Source organism: Eschrichtius robustus, chromosome Y (assembly GCF_028021215.1).
Source record: "Eschrichtius robustus isolate mEscRob2 chromosome Y, mEscRob2.pri, whole genome shotgun sequence".
Lineage (NCBI taxonomy): Eukaryota > Metazoa > Chordata > Mammalia > Artiodactyla > Eschrichtiidae > Eschrichtius > Eschrichtius robustus.
In genome coordinates this window covers 3,058,796-3,078,926 of record NC_090846.1, presented here as the reverse complement: position 1 = coordinate 3,078,926, position 20,131 = coordinate 3,058,796, and the positions used below count along the sequence as shown (strand labels likewise).

The 20,131-nt window shown below is 42.1% G+C and overlaps 1 protein-coding gene across 1 annotated transcript; it reads left to right on the top strand.

The window, feature by feature from the left end:
• The first annotated feature begins 4,310 nt into the window (after positions 1 to 4,310).
• On the top strand, positions 4,311 to 19,435 carry LOC137757638 (ubiquitin-like modifier-activating enzyme 1). The gene is given in 27 exon segments (XM_068534240.1): positions 4,311 to 5,097; positions 5,216 to 5,274; positions 5,378 to 5,546; positions 5,641 to 5,775; positions 6,416 to 6,526; positions 6,758 to 6,844; positions 6,960 to 7,092; positions 8,956 to 9,053; positions 9,142 to 9,288; positions 9,412 to 9,588; positions 9,705 to 9,809; positions 9,900 to 9,996; positions 10,312 to 10,466; positions 12,402 to 12,416; positions 12,418 to 12,459; positions 12,461 to 12,569; positions 12,692 to 12,888; positions 14,782 to 14,846; positions 15,068 to 15,263; positions 15,923 to 15,997; positions 16,121 to 16,307; positions 17,790 to 17,878; positions 18,076 to 18,168; positions 18,287 to 18,478; positions 18,763 to 18,864; positions 18,969 to 19,100; positions 19,228 to 19,435. Coding segments are annotated over 26 exon segments (3,159 nt in total). The 5' UTR covers positions 4,311 to 4,878; the 3' UTR covers positions 19,074 to 19,100; positions 19,228 to 19,435.
• The last annotated feature ends 696 nt before the right edge of the window (positions 19,436 to 20,131 follow it).

Here is a 20,131-nt window from a genome sequence, read left to right as displayed (position 1 = left end):
AGTAAAAGTAATTATATAGGTATATACAGAGGATAATTTAAACGAATGTTTTATTTGTATGATTGTAGTCTGAATAATAGTCCCAAAATATGCCCACATGTTAATCCCCAGGACATGTATGTTATTTTATGCAGAAAAGCTTTGCATATATGATTAAATTAGAGTCTTCAGATGGGAAATTGTCTTGGGTTATCTTGGGTGGATCTAATCAAAATGTTTCTTATAAGAGGAATGCAGGAGATGTCGGAGTCAGAGGAGAAGCCAGTGTGATGACAGAAGTAGATAATGAAGTGATGTATTTGAAGATAGTAGAAGGGGTTACTAGCCTAGGAATACTGGCAACCACTAAGCAAAAAAGGGCAAGGAAATATATTATCCCAGTAGAGCCTCCAGATGGACCCAGCCCTGCCAACATGTTGACTTTAGCCCAGTAAAACGGATTTGGGACTTCTAACATTTAGGATTGCAAGAGAACAATTTGTAATGTTTTAAACCACTGAATTTCTGGAAATGTGTTACAGCAACAATAGTAAACTAATGCAGTTACTTTTTTCTCTTACCAGATTTAAAACACAACTCCATAGGAAAAAGAATTATTAATTGGTGCTGATGTATAAAGTGTATAAAGATGTAATTTATGATAAAAACAACACATGAAAAAGGGGGATAAACTACATAAAAGCAAAAATTCATATTTTGAAATTAAGTTGGTATTAATCTGAACTAGATTGTTAGAAACTGTCAGTTTAATTTATAACAACCTAACTCCAGAGCAACCACTAACAAAATGACTCTAAAATGTATATAGTAAAAGCAATAACAAATGACCATAAAAATGGTACACTAGAAGATGTCCAATTAAAAAGCAGAATGGCAGTATGGATTTTTTAAAAACATGACCAACTACATGTTGTCAAAGAGACAAATCTTAGAGTGAAACAAATAGATTTTAAGTAAAAAGTGGCAAAGAAAAGTTTCATGCAAACAATAACCAAAAAAGAGCTATAGTGACTATACTAATGGCAGACAAAACAGATTTTAAATAAAAAATTTTATGAGACAAATGACAGTATATATTACTATATTATTATATTAGATTAATAATATATTATTGATAAAGGGGTAAATCTGTTGAAATACGTAAGAATTATAAACATATGGTCACCTAACAAAACAGTTCCAGATACCTGAATCAAAAACTGACAAAATTTGAGAGAGAAATAAATAGGTTCAACAGTATATCCAAATAAATGACAGAACATAAGATCACAAAGGGAACAGAAGACCTAAACAACACTATAATATAAACCAAGTGGACTTAACAGACATGTACAGAAAATTCCTCCCAAGAACAGAAGAATACACTCTCCTTTCAAGTGAACTAGGAATGTTCTCCAGGATAGACTTTACGTTAGGCCATAAAACAAGTGTCAATAATTTAAATCACACCAAATATGCTCTCTGACCACACAGGAATGAATAATGGGAAATCAATAACGGGAGGAAATTGTGAAAACTTGTAAATATGTGGAAATTAAACAGCACATTCCTAAGTAATCAATGAGTCAAAGAGTGTCCAAGGGATATTGGAAAATACTCTGAAGTGAATGAAAATAAAACACAACATACCAAAACATGGGATATGGCAAAAGCAGAACCCAGGGGAATATATATATATATATATATATATATATATATATATATATATATATATATATATATATATATGTATGTATATACATACACACACACACATATACGCAAGCCTACATAAAAAGGAAGAAAGAGTTCAGAAACTGGAAAAAAAAGTCTAACCCCAAAGCAAAGCGAAAGAGGAAAATAATAAAGGTTAGTATAAAAATAAATAAAATAATATAAATAGAAAAAGAGTAAAGAAAATCAACAAATACCAAAAGTTGGTTCTTTGACAAGATTATTAAAATTGAAAAACCTTAGGTTGACTGAAAAAACAAAGAGAGAGAGAGAGAGACGACTAAATTACCAAAACCTGAATGAGTAAGATAAAATTGCTATGAAACCATACAGAAATAAACAGAATTGTTAGGAATTCGCTTGGACATTACTTTTGACTATATGAAATAGTCAAATTACTAGAAAAACAGAGTGACTAAAACTAAGTAAAAAACTAGAAAATCTGAATAGACTTGTAACAAAGAGGTTGGATTAGTAATCAAAGTTTCCACAAATAAAAGCATGGGACCAGATCTTTTTACAGTGTACTCTACCAGATGTTTTTCTGAGCATGCCAGTGGCAAAATGTCAAAGACACAGGTGTACTGTATATTAGCAAACAGTTAATGTCATATCTTATGATTATTCAATAGAAATGCATTGGGTGCTTATTGTATATCAGGAGGTTTGTTAAATGGTGGTGCCTATGATGACTTGGTATTGTGTTTTTCTTATTTCATGGGCACTGGTAACATTAGCATTATGCTTTCAGGGTCACTCTGGAAGGGTGTTTCAAGGCCTCATTATGAAATCATGTCCCCAAATGGAGGTTTCTCTGGTGCCTGGGTATATCTTCACCCATAATCAATTTCATATTAATAGGAAAACATGTATTAACATATAAATTTTACGTTAATATTTAAACTTAACATTTAGTGTTTAGTGCATAGACCGCATTGCTGTAAACTTTTTACACAATAATGATTATTCATTTTATCTTATTTCCATGTACATAATATTTCAAATTTCATAACATATCGACCATATCAGGTGGCTGCTGTTATCACAGTTGTATAGAAGAGGACAGTGAGGCATTGGCCCCTAGTCACTTATTAAGTTCAGGAGTGGTAATGGAAATCAGAGCGCTCAGGTGGCAGAGCAGAAATTTTAAATGCTTAAAATATGTGCTGTTAAAAAGAACCATAAGCAGTTCCGGGAAACTTTAGCACCCGTTTGGTTTCATATGCCTCTGTTGCAAGTCTCTTTCGGCACGGACTTCCACTCAGGCCGTTAACACGTAGAGTCTTGTATAATTCGAGACCAAAAGTCGACTTCTCTAGCTTGCTGTCTTCCCTCAGAGTGATTCAGAGATGTAACGATGCGTGTTTCAGCTTATACCCATTTTACTGATGCAGCCACTAGATGGAGCTGTTTTCCTTCTGCCGGCAGCACACGTAGTAAGTCACACAAGGGCTGCTGACGTCACCAGTGATTCACTACCGGTGCGACGGCGAGTAGGACCAAACTTCTTGTTTGGGCTTCCGGCTCAGCGGCCGCCACTTTATCTCGGCGGTTGAGGTAAAGGAGGCGTGGTCAGTGGAAGAGGGTAAGGCTGCGGCGTCTGCAGCTCTCCTCCAGCCAGTCGGCGGGGGAGGAGGAGTAAAAAGAGGGCGGCGGCCGGGCTTGGCTTCGGCTCCACTTGGAGTTGGCGGCGGAGCGACCCTGGGAACGGGCATTTGTAACAAACGGCCTTTCTCGACACCTCTCCCCGGGCAGGGTTTTCGGGAGGGTCTTGGAGGTGGCTAACTGGGCGGAAGAGGCGGCATGGGGGCGGTTGCTGGGGCGGGGCCGATGTTACTCTTTCTTCCCTGTGTTCTGGAATCTGACCTCAGGGCTCCAGAAGCCCAGTTCCTACCTTTAAAGTCTAGGGTCCAACATATCTAGCCAAGAACCTTATTCCCTCACAGATCTAGCATGTTATAGCACCAGATTCAATATTCCCAGTCAATGTATTACATTGAAGACCTTAAACCAAAATTACTATCCTCACAGCTTCCAAGAGGAACCGGAGCCCTGTCAAGGTCTGTTTCCGTCTCATTTCCCTAAAAGAGATCTTTCTCTAACATCTTTACTCACACTTCACTCCCTTTTTTCCTCCTCCTAATCACCTTTCAGAGCTAAAAAAGTACAACACTATGGAATACCACAGACCCTGACTCGTTCTCAGAGACCCCTTCCTCACATCTCACCCTGGTAGTCTCGTCTGTCAGAGATCACTCTGTATGCAACATTTCTACTTAAAAATTTTTTTTAGCATTTCCGTTTAAAGACCTTTATTACCTGCCGTTTAAGACCTTCCTGTCTATGGCATCTTCAAGAAATGTCCCTACACCCAGAATTTCTACTTAGTTGTTGACCTTCCCAAACTCCATTTTAGCATTTTCCATCAGAAACACCTCCGAATCCAACTTTGTCCTTCACTAAAATGTTTTACTACTAACCCAATATCTGCTGTTAGAAAATACACCCCTTTTCCATCGTCTCAGAATTCTTTCCAGATAATCCCAAGTAACTGCCCTCAGAAGCTCCCAAGGGACCAGATACCAGGTAGGAATTCTTCAGATACATAATCTGCCAGACATCGCTTCCCAGGCCCCCATCACTGCACCAGGTTTTGATAGACCCTTTCAGATTTTGGTTCTAACCACCCCTATCAGAGACTCACCTTCACAGTCTTGCCCAGGGCTCTACCTGTGCATTCAAAAGCAAACAGGTTTTCCTACCTTCTTTTAAGATCCTGTTACTCCACATCTTGCCTTATAGTCTCCCCTAGGGCCTTTCAAGGTGCCAATATCTTCATTCAGAAGCCCTCAACTTCTGCTTTCAACCTCATAGGCCCCTATATCATTATTATACAACCCCTCCCCCAGCACGCTTCCATCAGACTAGATCCCCTTCTCGGCATCTGTTCAGCCTGCATGGTGCTCTGCATCATTAGTCACAGAAGTCCAGCCAGACTTCACAATCTAGCCAGTGTCTGCTCACTCAGTCTTTTAGCCTGTTATCTTCCTGAAACTTTTTATCCTCCATTCCTAGGGAATATCAGCTGTCTGAGCTCAGCCTCCTCTTTCCTCCCTCTCAGAGTAGCTCTAGTACCTAGCATGTCTTCATGTTTCTGTTCCTGAAATGAGGATGCTAGTACTTAAGTCCTTCTCTCCACCAGAGTTACCACTAACAAAACAGAAAAGCCTCCCTGTATCTGGCTCACCTCTGACCCTTTTTCTAAAGATGTCCACTTTGCCACAATCGAAGAAACGTTGTATGTCTGGACCTGATCCAAAACCAAGTTCTAATTGCCCTTCTGCATGTTCTGTAATGTTCAAAGTGCCATCAGAACCAACCAACGTGAGTGTCTTTTCCCTAAATCTTGGAGGTGGGATGGTATTGTGGTTGGTGGGAAAGTACCTCTTATTTAAGCGTTTTTTTGCTGTCTTGCTGAAACTTTTTTCCCCTCCATTCCTAGGGAATGCCCAAAACAGGCAGTGCAACAGACGTAGATGAGGGTCTTTACTCCCGGCAGCTGTGAGTTTGGCTGAGCCTGGGAATGTGAAGCAGGAGAGGGGCACAGAGAGGATAGAGTTGGGTGGGCCAAGCCCTGACCCAGAGTCTCCTTCAAATCTGGCAGGTATGTCCTGGGCCATGAGGCTATGAAGCATCTCCAGACATCCAGTGTGCTGGTGTCGGGCCTTCAGGGCCTAGGGGTGGAGATTGCGAAGAATATCATCCTTGGTGGGGTCAAAGCTGCCACCCTCCATGACCAGGGCACTGCCCAGTGGGCTGACCTCTCATCCCAGGTACCTCTTCCTGGATCCCTTCCCCTTGCCCAAGCACCAAACCCCCTGGTGTCTGCATTCACTTCACTTCTTTCCTTCTTGTATCTTCTTGTAGTTCTACCTAAGGGAGGAGGACATTGGTAAGAACCGGGCTGAGGCATCACAGCCCCGCCTTGCTGAACTCAACAGTTATGTGCCTGTCACCACCTACACTGGGGCCCTTGTTGATGACTTCCTTAGTGGTTTCCAGGTACTTTGCAGCATCACCCTGCCTCCTGACTTACACCCTCAGATCCTTTTCCTGGTTGGTTTGTTCAGTATTTATTTAATGGACCAGCCCTGTGGGTGCTTGCGCTGGGGTTTCCCAGAGAACTTGGGCACTGGAACTCCTGATGCAGCAGTAGGAACTTATCCTGGTGAATAAGGAAGGGAATTCAAAGATGCCCTACCAATCATCGCCGAGCAGGCTTTGCTTTGTTCTGTTTTGTTTTATTTGAGAATTGAAGCAAATGAGTGTAGGATTTGGGGATAAACCCAAACTTTAACTGGGAACAGACTGTGCCTCATTGTTTGACTCCCAGGACATGCAGGGCTGTAGGCAGGCAGGAATGGGTGTTTTTCAAATAAGTGGATTAGTTGTCTTCAAATTCTGTCCTCCTAATACTGTTTTACTTTTCTTGTCATAGTCTGGGGTTTCATATTTCTCTTCATTGAGTTTTACCCTCACTGAGTATGACACACATACTTTGTAAATATTTGTAGAAAAGGTCTGAACCAGTAAGCTTTAGTCCTGACATTCTGCCAACCCCTGGCCTGCCTTTCTCCTTTATTTTCTTATTTCCCTTCACCCCAGTGCCAGTCCCTTTGCATGAGCTTCCTTCTTGTTACAGGTGGTGGTCCTTACCAACTCTCCTTTGGAGGACCAGCTGCGGGTGGGTGAGTTTTGTCACAGCCATGGAATCAAGCTGGTGGTGGCAGACACTCGGGGTCTGTTTGGGTGAGTGCCTGCTTCTTCCTTTATCCCCAGCTCCTTCCAAGCCCAGGCTAAGACCCCCTGGCTCCCAGTGCTGTAATGCTACTCTCAGACCACCAGGTTTTCCATTCTCCATGTTCACCTCTCCCCAGTTGGCATGAGCACTGATTGCCAGCAGTGATGGCTAAGCTTTCTTAGGAAGTATTCACTATGTCTAAGGGTCTCAGGCATCAGTCCTGTTGTCTCCTTTTACGGGCAGTTGTTCTGTGACTTTGGAGAGGAGATGATCCTGACGGACTCCAATGGGGAACAGCCTCTCAGTGCTATGATATCTATGGTTACCAAGGTAAGGAGATTGGCCCCAGGGGTTCTGATAGGCATGTGGGTAGCCATAGTTCTCCTTTATGCTCCTGGTACCCTGATCCTACCTCTGAGGCTTTCTTTACTTCTCTTCCAACCAGGACAACCCTGGTGTTGTAACCTGCCTGGATGAAGCCCGACACAGGTTTGAGAGCGGTGACTTCGTCTCCTTCACAGAAGTTCAGGGCATGAATGAACTCAATGGCATCAGTCCCCTAGAGATCAAAGTCCTGGGTATGCCAAGACTGGGGGGCAAGAAATGGTTGCCCAGATCAAACAGAGAATTGTCCCTGTGGTGTGGGCTGACCCACAGCCGAAGAGGTGACACATTTGACTTGTACCAAAGTCCAAGAGGAGATGCCTCTCTGAAATCTGACTTGAGACTTAGAAGAGATGTGTCCAGGTAGCCTTAATAAAGACATGTGAACTGAGCTACAGGCAGAAAAGGTTTATACCACTAGTATTTGATTCCATTATTATTTTTTGGCCCATTGACTATATCTCTTTTTTTTTTTTTAAACTGTTTTAGAGTGTATAGTATAACAATCTCTAAGTAATACTTCATCACCGCACATATTAAAGAAAAACTTACAACAAAATGTTTCCACTTTCTGGTTCACCATTTGCTATCGTCGTATATTTTATGTCATAAACTTCTCAATACATTATTTTTGACTTCACTGTTATACTGTTGAAAAGATTTAAGAAAGTTTATTTTTACCCACATATCACCATTTCCAGTATACTTTTCTGTGGCTCTAGATTTGCATCTGATGCCATTTTTCTTCTGCCAAAGAAAGCCTTTAACATATGTTGTGGAATGGAGTCTGCTGGTGGTGATTCTTTTAGCGTTTTAATGCTTGAAATTTCATTTTGCCTGTGTTTTTGAAAGATGTTTTTACAGGGTGTAGCATTTTAGATTTCATTGCTTTAAAGACATGGCTTTATTGTCTTTCCTGCCTTATTTTCCACAGGAAGTCTGCTATTCTTATCCTTGTTTTTCTGTATTTAATGTGCTTATTTTCTCTATCACTGATCTTAATCAATGGAATTATGATATATACATTAGTATAGTTTTCTCCGTGTCTCTTTTGCAGTTTATTAAATTTATATTAACTATGGGTTTATAGTTTTATCAAATTGGGAAAATTTCTGGCCATAGTTTTTTTCAAAATATTACTTTCGCAGCTCACTGCCACCCCATTATCTCTTTCCAGAACTCCAATTATGTGTATATTAGGCCACTTGACTTTTTTGTCTTTTTCCCTGCCTCTTTGTTGTATTTCGGATAGTTTCTTCTGCTTTGTTAAATCTCCTAATTTTTTCTTGTGTGTTAATTTGTTAATCACATCTGTTATGTAAAATCACTGGTCAAGAACATTAAAACAACTATTATACATATATTTCACATGTCAAAGAAATTCCCAACAAAGGTGTGGGCTGAAAGAGTTTTTGAAGAAATAATGGCCAAAAATTTACAAATTTGATGAAAACTAAAGCCACAGATCCATGTTCTGGTAAGTTTTGATGGATGGAAGGTAATTGTGAATGTTAGCTTTTTGGAGTTGCGTTTTGTGTTCCTTTAATATTTTTGAGTTTGTTCTAGAGAAATTATGTAGTTGCCATTGGATCGTTTCAGGGCTTACTTCTTTTTCTCTAGAGTGGTATTTAGACATAGGGTACCTGTGCTGTCTGAAGAAATCAGCATTGTGTTTTTGTTGGTTTTTTATGATGCACTATACCTTATTTTTATTTCTTAATTGAAGAATAGTTGATTTAATGTTTAATGTTGTGCTACTTTTTGCTTTACAGCAAAGTGACTCAGTTATCTATATATACATTCTTTTTCATATTCTTTTCCATGATGGTTTATCTCAGGATACTGAATAGAGTTCTGTGTGCTCTACAGTAGGACCTTGTTGTTTATCCATTCTATATATAATAGCTTACATGTGTTAACACAAAACTCCCACTGTATGGGGGAGGGGGTTGGGGGAGGAATGGAGTGGGAGGTTTTCCCATTTTTGTTTTGATAGTGCTGTTGATCTTGGGAGGGAATGAATTGACACATAACCGTTCATTCTTTTCATCCCCCAGCTCCCTACACCTTTAGTATCTGTGATACCTCCAATTTCTGTGACTATATCTGTGGAGGCGTTGTCAGTCAGGTCAAAGTAACTAAGAAGATGAGCTTTGTGAGTATGAGCAGGAGGGTGTGCTGTATGGTTCCAGGCATCTCTACGTGTTTTACTTTTTTTGGTTCTGATATCTTGCTCTCCACAGAAATCCTTGCCCACTTCACTGGCAGTGCCAGACTTTGTGATAACAGATTTTACCAAGTATTCTCGCCCTCCGCAGCTGCACATTGGCTTTCAGGCCCTGCACCAGTTCTGTGCTCAGCATGGCCAGCCCCCTCGGCCCCACAATGAGGTAGATGGGTGGGCAAGCCAGCCAGGTCCTTGAACCAAAGCTCCACTATGTGTCTTCATCTATTTAGTTTTTCTACCTCTCCCTCTCCCCACAGTGGTGTGCTTGTTCTTTTTCTTGTTCCAGGAGGGTGCAACAGAACTGGTGACCCTAGCACAGGCTGTGAATGCCCAAGCTCTGCCAGCAGTGCAGCAAAACAGTCTGGATGAAGACCTCATCCAGAAGCTGGCTTATGTGGCTGCTGGGGATCTGGCACCCATAAATTCCTTCATTAGGGGTGTGGCTGCCCAGGAGGTTAAGAAGGTCAGTGCGAGTGGAGGACAGTGCTGGGAGTGGGCCAGGTTCCTTCCTGGCTCTGCTACTTGCTGTCCAGCTCTGATTAACCAGTGATCATTTCCTCTTTCTTACCCCCTCCTCAGGCCTGCTCTGGAAAGTTTATGCCTGTTATGCAGTGGCTGTACTTTGATGCCGTTTAGTGTCTCCCTGAGGACAAAGAGGCCTTTACAGAGGACCGGTGCCTTCCAGTATGTGATTGGGGCCCATGGAGAAGACATTATTATGGTTCTTTTAAAGGTGCCTTTTCTCTAACCCTCTCTTCCCTTCACATGACTCAGTGCCAGAACCGTTATGATGGGCAGGTGGCTGTATTTGGCTCTGGCCTGCAAGAGAAGTTGGGCAAGCAGAGATACTTCTTGGTGAGAGATCCTTTTGGTCAAAAGCTACCTTTATGTCCCCTAGCCTCTGGCCACCTCTTCTGGAGTCTCCTCTTGGCTTACAAGGGAGGGTGTTTGGTTGTACCCTCATCTCATCCCTTTTCCATTTTCTTCATACCAGGTCCTTTATTCCCTGGTCTTGTGCCTCTTTCCTTAGATGACCATGGATTGTTTTGGCCCTGGGACTTAAATATGCAGTAGTAGATCCTCTTACCCTCTCTTGCCATCTCCAGGGGGAGTGAGGACTGATGAGTGGCTTTGTTACCCCAGTGACTCTAACCATCTTCTGTCTCTCTTCTTGGCCACCTCCCAGGTGGGTGCAGGGCCATTGGCTGTGAGCTGCTCAAGAACTTTGCCATGATAGGGCTAGGCTGCGGGGAGGGCGGGGCAATCACCATTACAGACATGGACACCATAGAAAAATCCAATCTGAATCGACAGTTTCTGTTCCAGGCTTGGGATGTCAAGGTGAGTGGAATGGACATGGTAAGTGGTTGAGCTTTGTTTCTCACTTTTTTCCTGTCTTTTTCTTGTTATCTGTCGTACTGCCTTAGGACTTTTTTGTTTCTCTCTTTCCTTCAGTTCTTCCCTTATTTCTTTTTCTCTACCATTCAGTCTTTCTTCCAGCAGATATTTATTGAGAACTTACTACATCTTTCATTTGTGAGTTTACACGTGTCCCCACCCATTTTTTTTTCCTTTGGTTTTTGGTTACGGCTAATGTGGAACTATAGAAGCTAGGTTATAGAGGGATCTATCTGGGAAGTCTTCTGTAAAGCTCAGTGTTATTTTTGCCTGCTCAGTGTTTATCTTTCCTTTCATGTTATCATGCAAATACTAGGTAATACTTAAGTAGTTAGAATATATAAGATAGCAAAAGAAAGGTTTCTGCTTTTGTCTAGTGAGAAGACATAGTAAATGAGAGATTCTCAAAAGCAGTGGAGGTTGACAGCACTCTTTCCTCAAATCCAAAAGATCACAACTGTTTTAAGAATACTAAGACATTATGTCCTTTTTATCCTCATTTTATCAGGTGAAAGGGTAATTTTCCACTCTACTTTAGGAGGCTGTCCCTAACCCAAAGACACAGTATTTTCCAAATGACCAGACCAGTTCATGATGGTACAGAATTGTGCATTAACTAAAGAACCATTCAAAATACAGAGAAAGCCAGGGGGTATTGATGTGGATTCAGTATTTCACCTTGCAACTAAACTTTAAAGTACTATCACTTGTCAAGTTTTGATGTATTTTTTAAAAAATATCAACATTCGTCTGAAAATGTGATTGAAACATTTTTCTGTAAGGCTGGGTATCCCTTACATCTTTCAAGCAAAACATGTAATAGATTAAATGCAGTAGATAATGAAAATTCAGCTATCTTCTAAGATATTATATAACTTAAAACAAATTTGCAAAACTGTAAATACAGTTTGACTCCTGTCATTAAAGTTTTGTATTGGAGTTTTTTTTCATAATGTTTGTACCATATAATGGAATTATTCCCATTTTTAAATGGAGTAATAATATTTTAAAATTTTCTGAGTTTAAATGTCTAATGTAGGAAATCTTGATAGCTGTGCATCACATTAAAAAAAAAACACCTCTTTTTAAGATCGTTATTTTGGACAACTGCTACAGCAAATAATAAATACAAGAGCACAGTATGTGGTTAGAACATCAGAAGGTGAAAAATACTGTGTAGGGGCGAGAATGAAAAACAAGATAAAGAATTGGAAGTGCCATGAGAGGGTGGTTTGCAGTGTGGTAAAGGAAATCCTCATTGGAAAGGTGGTATTTCCACAGAGAATTAAAGATGATATACGAGAAGAGGAAAAAATCTCAGGGAAGAGTATGTCAGGTGAAGGTAACAGTGTGAGCAGAACCCTGAGGTTGGAATATGCCTGCTGTGTTTAAGGAATAGAGACAGAGACAGACCATGGTAAGAGAGAAAGTTGTAAAAGTAATAGGGACCAGCTCATTTTACCCTTAGTGAAAGTGGGAATCAGTAGAGGGTTTTGAGAAGGAGAGGAATGTGATCTGACTTGGACTTTCAGAGGATCCTTTTTGTTTTTGTAAGTTCAGAGGACCTTGGTTTTCTTTGGGTGAATGCACTCCAACTCTGAGTGCTAGTAACTAAAAAAAACAATGGATGTTCGGTAGACAAAAGAGCAGATATTCAACCCATTGTCTCCTATTGTATCACTGTTTTCCTTTTTTATTCACCCCATTCCCCATTTGTCCCAGCCCAAGCTGTGTGGCATTTGTCATAGACCACAGAGCCTCCTGACCTCAGAGCCTAGGTCTTGTGCATCATTACATAAATCAATTTTCAGAACAGCTCTGTAAAGTTTTGTTGGGTGATTATATGAATGGCCGTTCTGTTTCTCCATCCCTACCCAGAAATTGAAGTCTGATAACAGCTGCTGCAGCTGTGAGCCAGATAAATCCACACATCATGGGTGATGAGCCATCAGAACTGTGTGGGCCCTGACACAGAGCATGTGTATGATGATAACTTCTTCCAAAACCTGGATGGTGTGGCCAATGCCCTGGACAATGTGGATGCCCGTGAGTTTCGCGGGTGGGTGAGGATGAGGGGAGAGTAATGTGTGTGTTTTAGGGAGTGTGTGTCACCGTGTCCTATCCTGATGTTATTTTCCCCACCCTCACCTGCTGCAGCTTTCTCACAGACACGTATATGGACCACTGCTGTGTGTACTACCGTAAGCCACTTCTGGAGTCAGGCACACTGGGTACCAAGGGTAATGTGCAAGTGGTTATCCCCTTCCTGACAGAGTCATACAGCTCCAGCCAGGACCCTCTTGAGAAGTCCATCCCCATCTGCACACTGAAGAACTTCCCGAATGCCATCGAGCACACTTTGCAGGTGATCAGCCTTGCAGGGAGAAAGAGGTGGAACAGATAGGTACCTGGAGAGTGTCTCAGATACCAAACTCCTGTTTTTCAGATGATGAAGCCTCAGTGTATGTAACATCTGCCCTCTCTTTAACTGTCCTTCACTCACTTTAAACCTAGCAGCCTAAGCTTTTCAAAATGATGTTTTTTTAACTTGAAATTTTTATTTTGGAAACATACAGGGAAGTATTATTTATACCATGTAAAATACTTTATGTAAGAAGTGTATATCTAAAAAGTGAGGATATGTTTCTTTGTATAGAGGATACTATTTTCTTGTTGAACAAAATTAACTTAATATCATCTCTGCTAGTTATTTAAATATCTCTAATATTAAGTCCACATTTAGGACTAATTTTCTAATTGTTTCCCAAAATATGTTTGATAGCTTGTCAGCATAGTTGTGTTTATATAGTACACATACATACAAAACACCATACCTATCATGTAGATTGACAAAGTAAAAGCACCCCATTAACTGGCCCTCAGAACTTAGCCCTAGTTACAGTCCCCTTTCAAACCACAAATAACCATCATTTTATCAAAATGATTCTTAATGCAGTCTTTGAGGCTATGTTTAGGAAGTATGGGAATAGGAAGAAAATGAGCAGTAACAGTTCAGTCTGTCACTTTTCCTTCCAGAATGGATGAGTTTATACTTGTGGAGTCAGTTCAGTATGTGTCTTTCTCCCTGTCCATACATCCCATGTTGGTTGTGTGTGTGTGTGTGTGTGTAGGGGTGTGTGTGTGTGTGTGTGTGTAGATACAGAGAGACGGAGAGAGAAAGAGATGTGTTTGTGTGTGTGTGTTCATTTCTATATATATAAAACCTCTACTAGGTTATGGTTCTATCACTGTGTTTCTCTGTACCCGGCATGCAGAAAGGCCAATAAAAAGGCTTTTAAAACAAATATACTACGTGCCCTTGGACTTAACCTCTTCATGCTTCAGATTCCTTATCTGTAAAATTGGAATGACAGTAGTAACTCTCACAGGACTTCTGTAAAGCATTTACACTTAATATGTCCTTGTGACTTTCAAACTAAGCTTTAAATATACACATGTGTACTTATTTCATATTAACTCCATGAGGTGTGGTTTTACTGTTACAGTGTATGTTTTTGAAATGAGGATACATGAGTAAAGATATACCTGATGGTCACAAAACTGTGGCAGAGCTGGCATTTGAACCTGGATTTCCAGCATCAAGATCCTCCAGATCACTTCACCAGTGACTATTTATCGACCTCCTAATTCTCATGGGGCAAACCTCTATCTTACTTTCTGCCCATTCCCCAGAACCTGTGTGGAGATCATTCATGTTTTATTCTTGGTGTGAACTTTTTCTTTTATTGAGGCATGACATACCTAGGGTAAGGTGTGCATCTTAATAAATTCTGCATGGATGTACACTTGTGTATTTTTTTAAAAAATATTTTTAAATTTTATTTATTTATTTTTCGCTGTGTCAGGTCTTAGTTGCGACATGCTGGATCTTCCTTGTGGGTTCTTTTGTTGTAGCACATGGGCGTAGTTGCCCCACAGCATGTGGGATCTTAGTTCCCCAACCAGGGATCGAACCCATGTCCCCTCATTGGAAGGCAGATTCTTTACCACTGGACCACCAGGGAAGTCCCTACGCTTGTGTATTAACCTCTGCCCAGATTAAGATCATTGGTTTTTAAATTGCAGTGGTGGGGGCTTGACAAGTTTGAGGAGTCACATTGGGAGGGCTTCTTTCCTCTGTTCTCCCATAGCAGCCATGCTTTTCCTATTTGCTGTATTTCCTGATGGTCTTCCTAATGCCTACAGAAACATATTTGTTTCCCATAACCCACGTAGTGTTTATTTGCTCTGTCTGCATTGGGCTCGGGATGAGTTCGAAGGTCTCTTCAAGCAGCCAGCAGAAAACGTCAACCAGTACCTAATGTGAGTAATTCTGTCCAAATCCTCACTCACCCTGTCTCCTGCCTGTCAGTCAAAGCATTCTGTAACCAGTGTAACACTTAGGACCTGGCCTACTTTTCGAATAAACTGATGATTCCTTGGGCCTTATAACTTTGGGAGTCAGGACTGACTTTTCATGGAGTTAAGCTCACTCTGGGATCACTGTGTAATTTGGAGTTTGTGTCTCCTCTAATTCTTGATAGAGATTCAACATTTGTGTAGAGAACACTGCACCTGGCAGGCACCCAACCCCTGTAGGTGCTGGAGGCTGTGCAGCACAGCCTGGTGCTTCAGCGGCCATATACATGGGCTGACTGTGTGACCTGGGCTTACTACCACTGGCACACCCAGTACTCCAACAACATCAGACGGCTGCTGCACAACTTTCCCCTGAACCTGGTGTTACACTCTTGTGGGGTCCATTTGTCAGAATAGGCTTACTGGAAACGGTTTGCTACACGCTTTTGACATGATTCATTGCAATTAATCCAGTTGTGGCAAGCCCACCAAGTCCCAGAGATCTCATAAAATGAACAAGCGAGTGATTTTTGAAGTCTAAGACCTATTCCTCCCGACCCCTCTCCTCTACCTGCCCATCCCTGTTCTCTCAAGCAAGATACTTGGTACCTATTTCCCTTAGATATGAGATGAGTCTTTCCAGATTCCCAGTCAGGGCTATAGAGATTGTAGAAGAGAAATTTTGGTGTTAAGAGCACAGGACTGAGGTGGGTTCAAGTCTCAACTGCATTTGATATTGGGACTAATCATGTATTCCCTATCTGTACCTCAGTATCCTCATGTAGGAAGTAGGAATAATGGTGACCTAATTTCATGAGAGTTTTATGAGGGCTAATTGATATTTATTAAGTTAATAAATTAATTATGTTAGTACATGCCTGGCAATCCATACACATTTCATAAATAGCTCTGCGTCTGGCACAAAGTGAGTGCCCAGCGATACTAAGTTGGGACTTCCGGGCTTGAAAATGAGGAGTCACAATTATCAGAAAGACCTCTCCTTTCAGGTCCCACTGCCCCCAATCTTTCTGTTTTCGTAGCTTACAAGCTCAGGAGCCCCTTTCTGGTCTGGGCCTAAACGCTGTCCACACCCGCTCATCTTTGATGTCAGCAGTGTAAGTCTCCTCCCTCGGGTCCCCGACAGTCGGGTAAAATGTGGGTACGTGGATGGGAAGGAGGCTGCAGCTCCTTAGGTGAGTACTGATATGCTTACCCCTCCATACCTTGCCTTCTCTTAGCCCCTGCATCTGGACTACGTGATAGCTGCTGCCAGCCTGTTTGCCCAGACCTATGGGCTGAGGGGCTCTCAGGACCGAGCTGCTGTGACCATACTCATTCGGTCTGTGCAGGTCCCTGAGTTCACCCCGAAGTCTGGTGTCAAGATGCATGTTTCTGACCAGGAGCTGCAGACCACTTCCTGTGTTGGTGAGGATGTTTAACTAGTTGGCCTACAGCTAGCATCCTTCTTATCACCTATCTATGCAAGCCTCCTCTGTACTTGTGTTTTGCCACTGGCTCTGCTCTGAGATCTCAGGCCTGAGATTTATCCACACTGTCCTTTGGTCCTTGCTTCTTCCAATTTAAAATAAGGTTGGTTGGTTGAGGCAAATTCTCTGATGTGCTACTACTTTGTTCTTCCCACTCTTTCTCTCTCAGGTGCACCAGTTGTCTGTCTCTTTTCTGTGTGTGTGTTTGCTTTGTTTTGTTCTTTCCTCTGTTTCTTTTTGTGTTTGTATGCAGGGACAAATGGATATGATCTTTACCAGTAGTCTCTCTGCCTTGATTTCTTCCCTGGTTCATTTCATTATAGATCTCCTCATCCACCTCCCCACCTTCCTTCGGTATGCATCTTTATCCTGTTTTTAACCTCCATATATCTTTCCTCATCTCCCTCTCAAGATAGCCCTCCTCATCTCTCCATCTATAACTACCCCCCAACGCAAATTTCCCTCCCTCTCCCCTATCCTGTCTCATGCTCTGTAAGTCTTCCAGTACGTTTTATCTTCTTTGTGTATATCCTTCAATTTCTTCATCTGTATATCTCTCCCCTCCTCATATATTTCCTGCATTTCCCTTCCCAAATAACTACTCTCTCATGTTCCTCTTTGTATATTTTCTTTATATATCTCCCTACCTGTCTCCCTTTCAGGTATTTTGTACTTTCTCATTCTCTGTACATTCTCTTAATCTTCAGCTTTATTCCCCTTGGTCTCCCTCTTCAAATTTTCTCAGGTTTATCCCATTTCATATTACTCTCTTCTTTCCTGTCTGTGCATTTTCCCCCAATGCCCCTTTCTGTATCTTTTATCCTTCTGTCTCCTGCTTTCCCTTATATCTTCCTTCATGTCTCCCCTTCTCTCTCTATGTCTTTCTTTTTCAGTATGTTCCCATTGACATCCTTTTTTTTAAAAATTGTGGTATGAAACACAAAAGATTTACCATCTTAACCATCTTTAAATATAGTAGACTTCCATTTTGGAAGGCTTAATACTTCATTGAATGGATTTTAAGGCTAAATATTTTAAGGCTTAATATTTCATTGGATGGATAGATAATGTTTTTCTATCCACTCATTCATCAGTGAACAACTTCGGTTGCTTTCACTGCCTATCTGTTATGATTAGTGCTGCTGTCTACATCCTTTCTTAGTGGCTTTATCTCTTTCCCTCAGTGGCTCTAGATATATCTACATGTCCCACACACCTGTCTGCCTTTTTCTTTTCTGAGGTGTTTTCTGCCCTATCTTTCCCCCTTCCTTTTACTCTTTCCCATGATGTGTCTCCTTTTCAAATCCTTTATCTGCCTGAACATCTCTGCCCCACCCTGGACTCCTGCTTTCACCTCAGACCCTGGCCTGGGATCTAACATGTATCTAAGGACTAACATGTACTACCTCCCTTTCTGCAGATGATAACCACCTGCAAGAGCTCAAGGCCATGCTGCCCAGCCCAGAGAGCCTCCCTGGGTTCAAGAGGTACCCCATCAACTTTGAGAAGGTGCTGTGATGGGGACCTTCAACAGTGTAGTAGGATGGGCTGAGCTATCCTAAGCTTTTGTGGGGATTACAGGCCTGCCACTGTGGCTGGTCTGGCAGGTAATTGAGGTGAATATACTCCAGTCCCCAGTATCGAGGAAACCTTTTGTTCCTTTAACTCTGTGTCTCCTGTTCTTCCTCTGTCTCCACTCAGAATAGGATGATGACAGCAACTTTCATATGGATTTCATTGTGGCTGCATCCAATCTCCGGGCGGAGAACTATAACATTCCCCCTGCAGACCGGCATAAGGTAACAATAGACCTAACCTTGCACCCCTTTCCAAGTTTGAGTCTGCCACATTTGACCTCTTCTGTAGACCTTGAACATCTCTAACAACTACCTCTGCTCATCACCTTCTGTGTTACAGAGTAAGTTGATTGCAGGGAAGATCATTCCAGCCATTGCCACAACCACAGCAGCTATAGTTGGCCTTGCATGTCTGGAGCGGTACAAGGTGGTGCAGGGACACCAACAGCTTGAGTCCTATAAGAACAGCTTCATCAGCTTGGCCCTGCCCTTTTTCAGCTTCTCTGAGCCCCTTGCCCCACACCATCACCAGGTAAGGGCTTGCTTGTATAGAAACCTTTGGTGTTACCCATCAGTGAGTGATGCTGTGTGTGGGGGCGGGGTAGAGGTTGTGTGTATCTTATCTCCGTAGAACTGGCTCTAGTTTTCATCATACCAGGTGAGAGGCTTTCTTTAATTTTGTGTATCCTTTGTTCATTGTTTGAACCTGTGCAAAGTAGGAATGGAACTGGCATGTTCGTGAAAGAAAGAGGAGCATGTGATCTCGGCTTGCTCCCATTTCACTCTTTGTGATTTACTCTGTGCTTTGTCCCACAGTACTATAACCAGCAGTGGACATTGTGGGATCGCTTTGAGTTACAGGGGCTGAAGCCTAATGGTGAAGAGATGCCCCTCAAGCAGTTCCTTGACTACTTTAAGGTAAGGCCCCTTCACTCACTGCACCTGTGGTGGTGGTTGCCCAGGTTACTGGTACTGTCCATCCCAGTGACATTGTTGCCCCTCCTCCTTTCCACCCTCCACAGACAGAGCACAAGTTAGAGATCACCATGCTGTCCCGAGGTGTATCCATGCTCTACTCCTTTTTCATGACAGCAAGCAAGCTCAAGGAACGGTTGAATCAGCCATGAGTTGGGCCAGTGGGCAAGCAGAAACAGGTCCTGCCTGGGGTGGGAAGCATCAGCTAGCTATGCAACTCATGTTCACTGTTCTCCTTACTTTATTTGTCTCCGTAAGTCCTTTCCTCACTTTCTACTTCCCTGACCCTCTTTTTCCTCACCCCAGGATGACAGCAATAGTGAGATGAGTATCAAAGCGACAGCTGGGACACCACGTTCAAGCACTGGTGCTTGAGCTGTGCTGCAAGGACGAGAGCGGCGAGGATGTGGAGGTCCCCTATGTACGATACACCCTTCGCTGATCCCTCTACACCCATCTACCTCATTCTCAGTCAAGTCAATCTATTTCCGTTTCTCTTAGAGTTGTGGCAAAAGCTGAGCCTTAAGTTCTTTTGAGAACTTTTTGTTGTTGTTGCTGCTATCTACTGTTTGGAGTTGGAATTCTTAATAAAGAGTTATTAATCCAAGTGTGTCATATCCTTCTTTTGTCAAAGGCCCACACCCTGTTGTCTGTGGGAAAGACCAGCCTTTCTTTAGCTCTGTAGGTTCAGGTGATAATACTAAAGTCTCAGCCCCTCCGCACCAGCATGGAATTTGCCTCACATCCAAGCTTATGAGAAAAGATTAAATCCAACTGTACTGGTAAATCATTGGTTTGCTATTTTTTCCTTTGTCCTCTCTGTTTAAAAAGAAATAGAAGTGAGAGTGGCATAGACATATATACACTACCAAGTGTACAATGGATGGCTAGTGGGAAGCAGCCGCGTAGCACAGGGTGATCAGCAACTTTTTCTTCCAAAAGAGGACACATTGGGTATTGCTAGATAGCTCCACGGGTCATTTCTCAACTCCCCCTCACCCACAGCTACTTCTATATTTGTAGTGGTGGAATCACACTGTAAAAGGAAGTCATCCATAGGTATGTGTTTTTCACCTATATTCCTGCCCTGTCCATCTGCCTTCTTACACGCTAACCAGATTCTCTCAGCTTTCCCCTGTAGCTAGACCAGCTTTCTGCATAGTGGATGCTGATTTTCTAAGACACGTCCAGAACTCAAAAGGAGATGCTA